At 44.9% G+C, this 8,925-nt stretch overlaps 1 protein-coding gene across 4 annotated transcripts in view; it reads left to right on the top strand.

The window, feature by feature from the left end:
* GJC3 (gap junction protein, gamma 3, 30.2kDa) overlaps positions 1-8,369 on the top strand; it is a 20,017-nt gene extending 11,648 nt beyond the window's left edge. For 3 of the 4 annotated variants that reach the window (XM_014541457.1, XM_005868512.2, XM_005868514.2), the window contains exons 2-3: positions 6,726-7,510; positions 8,069-8,369. In XM_014541457.1, the coding sequence (XP_014396943.1) occupies positions 6,727-7,510; positions 8,069-8,076 (792 nt within the window). In that variant the 5' untranslated portion in view covers position 6,726 and the 3' untranslated portion in view covers positions 8,077-8,369. Of the gene's footprint in view, positions 1-2,346; positions 2,435-6,725; positions 7,511-8,068 lie in introns of those variants that run through there. The other variant, XM_005868513.2, reaches the window with a different exon arrangement.
* Positions 8,370-8,925: the final 556 nt, after the last annotated feature.

Genomic DNA, 8,925 nt, shown 5'->3' with positions numbered 1-8,925 from the left:
TTTATATAAAGTATTCTGACTTGAATTAATTTTTGGTAACCATGTCTTTATATGTTTCATATTATTAAAATAGAAACTGAGGCAAGACTACATGGAACAGATTGTCAGAGGGGTTGTGTGTGGGGGGGGGGGCACTGGATAAAAGAAGGTGAAGGTGTTACTGGACAATTAAACTCCCCTGTTGATTGAGAGAGTGAAGTTCTTGGGCTGCAGCTGAAATAAAAATTTTCAGAAGCCTCCTTTGGAGGAAGGGGTGTGGAAGAAGGCTTTATTTGTGTGAAGTTATATTTCTCAGGTTCCAAAGTCCCCTGCCCCTTCAACCAGTCCTGGAAGAGAGGCAGGGGGGTCCAGCAGAGCCAGAAACAAGGCCAGTGTCCAGATTTTGTGCCCTGTTGCAGCCGAGGTGGCTGATCATCCAAGCTAATTACAGTCCATTAGTGCATGTTTGCAGCCCCATATGACCATGAGCCTGTGGGCACAGGGGAGCTGCCCCTGCAACAGGGCAGCCAAGAACCTGGCACAGCAGAGAGATGGAAGAGAGGGAACTTCCTTTGTTTGGAAGTTTATGTATTTAGATTTTGCATGCTTGCGGTGGCCACGCCCATCCTGGCCACTGATTTGTTCCCAGGTATGACTGGCAGACAGGTAGGCACCTTCCCATGTCACTCAGACTTTTATTGGGCATGCTTCTAAATTGCCTTCCTCTGTCCAATTTTCCCAACACCATTTATTGAAGAGACTGTCTTGACTCCATTGTATGTTCATGCCTCCTTTGTCAAATATTAATTGGGCATAGTGGTTTGGGTCGATTTCTGGGTTCTCTATTCTATTCCATTGGACTATATGTCTGTTCTTGTGCCAGTACTAGGCTTTTTTGAGAACAGTGGCTTTTTAATACAGCTTGATATCTGGTATTGAGATCCCACCTACTTTGTTCCTCTTTCTCAGGATCGCTGCAGTTATTTGGGGTCTTTTTTTTAATTCCAGATGAATTTTTGGAAAGTTCATTCTAGGTCTGTGAAACATGCTGTTGGTATTTTGATGGGGAGTGCATTGAATCTATAGATTGCTTTGGGTAGTATGGACATTTTGCAGATGTTGATTGCATATGAACCTAACCAATGGACACAGACGACAGGGGGGTGAGGGCATGAGTTGGGGGGGTCGGGGAGGGATTAATGGGGGGATAAGGACACATATGTAATACCTTAATCAATAAATTTTTAAAAAAGGCATATTATAAGATATCCAGCAAATGAATAGAAGATGTGGCTGTATTGGAATAAGCCTGAATGCTCAAAGTTTGTTGACCCTAAGGCATAACTATTACACATATGTAATACCTTAATCAATAAATTTTAAAAAAAGGCAAAATATAAGATATCCAGCAAATGAATAGAAGATGTGGCTGTATTGGAATAAGCCTGAATGCTCAAAGTTTGTTGACCCTAAGGATGCATAACTATTTCCTGTGACCCAGATGTGAACATGCCCAAGAGGGAGGTTATTTTATGTTGTGCTTAATAGAATCCCCGAAGAAGTGAAGAGGCTTCAAAAGCCAAAAAAAAAAAAAAAAAGAATTCATTTGACAAATTGTCAAAAAGATCAAATCACTTAAATGGTGAAGACTATCCAGATGGACTTAGACTTCTCCATAACAATATTAAATGCTAGAAAACAGTGGAATGATGCCCCAAATATCCACAGGGGCAGAATCTGGAACTGAGGTCCCCTCCAACTCTCCTCCTTAAAGAGTGGAATGTTGGCTCTGGGAGCCGCAACAGAATAAACAGATCCCTCACTACAGATCCCTCACTCTGCACTGAGAGTTACTCTCCCATCCAGCACCCACCTACCTGCTCCCCTAGCCTTTCCCTTCCCATTCTTTGGAGGGGATCGGGCTCTAGCAATATTGGCAGTAATGGGTATGGGGGCTGGTGTTACAGTTCTCCCTGGGCCTGGTGGAGAGGAGCTGGGCTCCTGGGGTTGCTGAGGGACATGGAGCAGATGCCCATTATGCTGTGGGGGGAAGCCTGTGCTATTTCTCCCAGCCAAGAGGAGAGGACATCCTGAGATAAATAAGGAAATTCTATCTGCTGCTGCTGGCAAGCCTGAATGTTGGAAACATACTGAAGTCAATGCTCTCTTTCTGATAATCTGAAAATTCCTGTGTCAGTTCACTTAGGACACATACCCTCACTCTCAACAACAGAGGGTTATTCTCTACAGCCCATTCTTTAACAGCAGGGCAGCCTGCTCCTCCAGCTGCAATTCTTTTATCCTTGACTTAGGCGGCCAGGAATGGAAGCGGGAGGGGGAGAAGTGGGCGGTGGCAGGAGGCAGGGCCTGGGGGAGAACTGGGACCCTGTGGACTTCAGCCTGAGGCTGTTTCTCTCTGTCACCAGTTGTTGGTGCTTTTGCTCAAAGCTGCCAGGTGAGTGCTCATGCTGGGGCAGGGGGCAGCTGGGGTGGCACAGGGCTAAGGGGCAGAGGTGGTGGGGGCTGCCTGGGGCTCTACACTGCCTTCTCCAACTCTACTGTGCACACCAAAGACCTGGGGATATAATTAAAGTTCAGATTTGATTTGCTAAACTGGGGGTGTGGCCTGAGATTCTGCAAACCTAGTGATGCCAGTTCTGCTTCACATTGTCCACACTTCGACTAAAAGAATCTAGGACCTACCAGGCCAGGTGAGGTGAGATGGGAGCAGTGAGCCAGTCCAGCACTGTCCTCAGTGGACATACTACACTCATACCTTCACTGAGATGGATTCTGCCACCAATGGAATCCTGAATATTTTCTCCAAAAGAATAGAGATGCTTGGAAAAATTCTTACCAAAATCATGATGGATTAAAAAAAAATCTATTTACATATTTGAAAATCCCCTCAAACTGGGCTTTCCTCCTTCTCCCCGCTACTGAGCTCACAGCTATTGCTCCACTAACTAAAATCTTAACAGGGCCCAGAACCTACCAATTCTCTCCCAAATTTACCTGCAAACTATTTCTCCAGTCCTAGAAACAGAGTGGTGCTGAGCTTTGAGCTTTGTCAGCAATGCTGAGCCCTCAGCTCCCTAGGTCCTGAAGTTCAGCCTGGGGACGCTGGTCCTTGTGGGCAGAGCTGCAGACACGTTTATAGAAGGATGTGGGTCTCCGCGAATAAGACAGGTGGGCTGGGGAGGGTTGGAACAGATTGGGGGGTGGGGGTGTTCACCGCGTTCCAGGAAAGCAGATGAGGGAGGAGGGAGGACTGTGTTAGGCTCAGGTCTATAGGAAACTCCCTTTGGTCTACACTTTGGGAGCTGGAGCACAATTTTGTCTGAACATGAGGCCCCAGAATGTGTGTGGAAAAAGCGTTTTGGTGATAACAGCCATGGGGTAAAGGACAGAAGGGGACTCAGAACTAGATATGGAGGCTCTAAGCCAAGGGGTTCTCAGGCAAGTCCTCTTGTCCTTTTTCTGCTCTCCCTTCCAAACCCCTAAAGCTCTGTGGTGAGCTCTGGAGACCCCAGTTCAGTTCCTAGAACTTCTTAGAGGACATTTGGGTGTCTGGCTATGGCTCTGGGGTGGGCACAGGACAGAGAAGAACCAGAGGCAGGGCCTCTGGAAACTACTCAAATTCCCAATACTTAAAATATACCAGGCCTGCTCTGTGTTAAATTGCAGTTCTGCTGGGAATGTGCCAGAAGTCCTTTGGGAGTGTTGGGCCTGCACTTGGAAATGAGCTGAGAGCAAGACTTCAGAATTTACCAAATTAGAATTCAGTCCGAAACTCACCAGGAGATCCAGGGCAGAAACAATCAGAGCCACGATGCCTCCCCAGGGCAGGGACCCCCTAGACTATGAGGCAGGGAGGGGCTGCAGGCTTCCTCATAGATGAGGCTGGTTGAGGGAGGATTTGCAACTAGCCTGGAAATGGGTAGATTATCATGTCCCAACCAATAAAAGCTCTTTGAGATGCTCTTGCTTTACAGAGCTGGTAACTGAAGCCTAGAGTAGAGAGGTGATGGACCAGAGCTACCATAAACAGTGGTTCTTAACCAGGGGACAATTAGCAATATCTGGAGACATTTGAGAGGAGTAGGAGAGAAGTGTGCTACTGGCATCTACACTGGGTAGAGGCCAGGGACGCTGCTAAATGTCTTACAACGCACAGGACAGCATCCCCCAGGGTCCCCAAACAAAATTATCAGGACCAATTGTCAATAGTGCCAAGGTTGAGAAACCCAGAACCAGCATTGGAACTTGACCTTCCTTTTGGTTCTCTATGGAGCTCAATATCTCTCTAAACAAAATTTAATTAAGCATTAATTAAGAAACTGTTTTTCTCCCCCAGACACTTCACTATATACTTTTTTGGGGTACTTTTTTTCATCCAGTGAGTAAGCTAGTGATTTTGTTTTATTGTTGTCTTGATGTTCAAGTTAGAAAACAGATTTTGTTTCTTTAGTTACCTTTTATTATTTTCAATTATTCATTCTCTTCTCCTGAATTCTGAAGAATTACTCAATGTGCTTTTAGCACTGCAATTTGATTTTCCTCAGAATCTGTCCTATTGCCTCTGAAGTAGTTTTTTTTTAAGGAATACATTTATTTTATTAATTTTAAAAATGTTTTTATTGATTTTGAGAAAGGAGGGAAGAGAGATAAAAACATCAATGAGAGAGAAACATCGATCTGCTGCCTCCTGGATGCCCCGTACTGGGGATAGAGCCGGCAACCTGGGCATGTGCCTTGCCCCATGTTGAACCAGCAACCTTTCATGCATGGGTCGACGCTCAACCACCGAGCCACACTGCAGGGCCAAAGTAGATTTTAGATATGCTACTGATGATCTTTCTCCCACACTACCTGTAGTGGGTTTATACATTTAAAGATCCATTTATTCTGAATTTTGAGGAGTCTTGGAAATGAGAGAAGATACATCTCTCTCTTCAATTTGCTATCTTTATTCATGAGGACAATTTTGCATCTTTTTAGAGACTGAAAATAGGGTTCTTCTAAAAATTTTAACCCAGTTTTTTGGAAATGAATTTTCAGTGGCCTGATGTACTTATGAGTCTTCACAATCTATGACGAGGGTAGAAATATAGGGGCTGAGGAGCAGGCAGAGGTTCAAACTCGATTCTAATGACTCAAAATATGGTTCCTCACAGTTGGTGGATGGGAACATATTTCTCTGGTCAAGTGAAACTTTTGGAAGCATCTTAATCCATTCCTTTCAATTGCACAGAAGTGACCATTCTGCCTAAATTTTGGCATATGGCCTGTTCTTATCTATAGTTTATGACACTAATGCCCATTTAAAATTATTTTTGTGCATCTTTGTGGGTTTCATAATTGGGAAGCATGTTTCATTTGCTGCCATATTAACTTAGAAGTGTAGGCTATTATTATTATAGTTAAAAGGGAGAAACCTAAGTAAGTTCATAGTCAGAGAGTAAATAAGGGTGGTCTAAATTACAGGAAAAATAATTTAGGGATCAAAAACTTGAAGAAGTCAGAAAGGACACAGATTTGAAAGGGCTAGTAGCCTTGGACAAGTATAGGGCCACTTCATTTTCTAAGATGCTATACAAAGAAGTGACTATGGAGAGAAGTAGTAGCTGTGAGGTTTTATATCAAAGAGTCTCTATTTTCACTGTAGTATAAGAGGTTTTCGTGGTCTTCTAAGAGTGACAAGAACCAGGTGTGTTAAGAGTTTGGGCTTAATGGTGATGATTAGAAACAGTGACTTGGCGTTAGGAAGGCTGCTAATTGGGTCAAAGACAAAGATGACAATCTGGGCTGGTAGCATGATGATATTTTGTCCAGAGAATTGAGGAATTGCTGAAATCTGTTCCTGACCATGGCCACTTCTCACCATGAGGGAGATATGAGCCCAAGAAACAATGGCAAGGAGAGTAAAATTTAAAATTTTTCCCAGTCAATTCGGGCTTTGACCCCACACTCCATTACATTTAACTAGTACATTTTTCTGTGTTTCTTAATAAAGAAAAAGAAACAAAAAGTTCTTTTTCCTAGGTCTAAAGAGCATTAGATGAAAGCAAGCCTTGACACTCACTCTCTTCACTTTGATTCCCATGGAGCCTCCTAACCACATCTCAGTTTTACTTTGTAATGGGAGCAGAGGCCAGCCAGACATTCCTGTGAACGCCTGAGGGCACGGGACCAGAGAGAAGCAGACAGCAAGAGAATACTGTACACATTCCCCCCAAGCTCAGCACTGATTTTTGTTCAGGTGATGCTAGCAGCCGTACCAGAGCTGACAGCCATCACCTGGGGAAGTATCAGTTTTCAGAGGACACTGGTCTCTTGCTATTTAGCTTCTTTAGGGTGAGAGGGAAGGAAGGAGGGAAAGAGACAAAGACAGATCCTGGTCTCTACCCAATGCTGAGAGTTCCTCTCCACTGCAGCAGGGGAGAGGACAGAAGAAAGAGCCACATCCACACTTACTATTATTTTACATAGATGATTCCATTAACTGGGACAGAAGAAAGAGCCACATCCACACTTACTATTATTATTTTACATAGATGATTCCATTAACTATATAAATAGGTGCAATCAGAGTCTTAGTATTTGATCAGCCAGATCCTTGGAGAGGAGCAACAAGGCTTGCCTTACCCATCTTTGGATTAGGAGTGAAGAGGTGGCCTACAGCTCCACCTAAAGGACATTGAGCAACACACCTACACTCATCATTGTTCTCTGCTCCATAACAGAATGTGTGGCAGATTCCTGAGGCGGCTGATGGCTGAGGAGAGCTGGCACTCCACCCCCGTGGGGCGCCTCATCCTTCCGGTGCTCCTGGGATTCCGCCTCATACTGCTGGCTACCAGTGGGACGGGGGTCTATGGCGATGAGCAGAGTGAATTTGTGTGTCACACCCAGCAGCCAGGCTGCAAGGTTGCCTGCTACGATGCCTTCCACCCCCTCTCTCCACTGCGTTTCTGGGCCTTCCAGGTCATGTTGGTGGCTGTGCCCAGTGTCCTCTACATGGGTTTCACCATGTATCATGGCATCTGGCATTGGGAAGACTCAAGAAAAGTGAAGAAGGAGGAGGAGACCCTGATCAGACAAGGACAGGGCAGCACAGATGTCTCAGGGCCTGAAAGCCCCAAGCTGCTCTGGGCCTATGTGGCACAGCTGGGGGTGCGACTGGTCCTTGAGGGGGCAGCCTTGGGAGGGCAGTACCATCTGTATGGGTTCAAGATGCCCAGCTCCTTTTCATGTCGTCGAGAGCCTTGCCTCGGTAGTATAACCTGCCACGTGCCCCGCCCCTCTGAGAAGACCATCTTCCTAAAGACCATGTTTGGGCTCAGTGGGCTCTGTCTCTTCTTTACTCTTTTGGAGCTGGTGCTCCTGGGCCTGGGGAGATTGTGGCAGACCTGGAAGCAAAAATCTTCCTCTTCTAACTACTTCACAACTTCCGAGACCACCAGAAAACACAAGGAACCAAACGATAACTTCCCAGTGGTGGAATCAAAAGAACAGTTCCGAGTAGCAGGTGAGAAGAGCACCAATGTCCCTCATTCTTCTTTCCTGATGATCCCCTCTTGGCAGAACCCTTACCCTCTGGGAAGTACAACTCCCACATGTTACAAAAGAGAAAAAAGTGAAGGGATTAAGCAAAAACAAACAAAACAAAACAACACCTCATAGACAGACAACAGTATGGTGATTTCCAGAGGGAAAGGGGAGTGGGGGGAGATAGAAGAGGGTAAATGGAGCGGGATAAATGGTGATGGAAGGAGACTTGACTTGGGATGGTGAACACACAATATAATATACAGATGATGTTATAGAATTGTACACCTGAAACCTATATAATTTTATTAACCAATGTCACTCCAATACATTAAATCTTTTTTAAAAAGTAGAAAAACAGGTTCTATGTAGATGTTCTGACCACTGCTCCCAACCCAACCTCCATCCCCGTCAATTTGATGACGTCTTCCGATGAACCAGGACGAGTGCTCAGTCAGTTGTACCTCCCAGTGCTTCCATTGAGGTCTCTTCCCATTTAGAAAAAGTCTCAGCTTCTGCTTGATTTTCTACTTTGCAGAGTTATAAAAACACCTGGCTCCACTCTGAAGGATACCCCATGACTGGATCTTCTCCCCAACATCCAGTGAGTGGGGATACATCTCCGTGACAAGTTAGAGGCTGTCGCCATGCTGCCTAAAGCATTTCCTTGACGAACTCCTGCTTGTGCCTTCTTCCCAGAATTTTCTGGTGTCAGCATCACAATTTTCATGGACTTTGTTTGAATAAGTCAGCAGAAACCTCCATAAAATCAAGCCTCACCCTTGTCCTGTGCAATAAAGATTGACTACTGTTGGTGGCATTCTTGTTACTAAAGACAATTCTTGTCTCAGTGACTCTACTTATCTCTCTCCTGTGGTTCTACATTCTCTGCTTCCCCAATTTCAAAGTCCTATAACCCTGAATACCCCCAGCCTTGCAGTAGATGTCACACCCCTTAACTCTGGCCTTCCAAGCATATATAACCTAGTGTCCTTTTAATATATGGATTAGATTTATTCAAACACCTGGCCACATCCCTTAGGAAGATTACTGTGAATTCAGAGGCTTATGTCCCCTGGACCACTGACAGCTCTGATTTCTGCTCAATTCTCATTCTCTTCTTGGTTCATGGCAGTTGCTCCATTGGCTACAGCACACAGCACCTTAAATGTGAAGCTAAGTTCCTACTTTCCCCTCAATTCTACTGAAAAGACATATGAGTTCCACTGCTCATGGGTAACGGTAAGGGGAATTGACATTATAGTGTGATTTGGGAGATAATTTAAAGCTGAATGACAGGTTTCTCTTTTCTTGAGTCTGTCATTTCTGTCCAAGAGCGTTCCAGCCTCCCACCTTTATGCAGAAACACCTCTCTCCTCAGTTCTTCCTTGTCCT

The sequence above is a fragment of the Myotis brandtii genome, unplaced genomic scaffold (genome assembly GCF_000412655.1).
Source record: "Myotis brandtii unplaced genomic scaffold, ASM41265v1 scaffold2720, whole genome shotgun sequence".
Taxonomy (NCBI): domain Eukaryota; kingdom Metazoa; phylum Chordata; class Mammalia; order Chiroptera; family Vespertilionidae; genus Myotis; species Myotis brandtii.
This window is presented reverse-complemented; position numbering and strand designations above follow the sequence as displayed.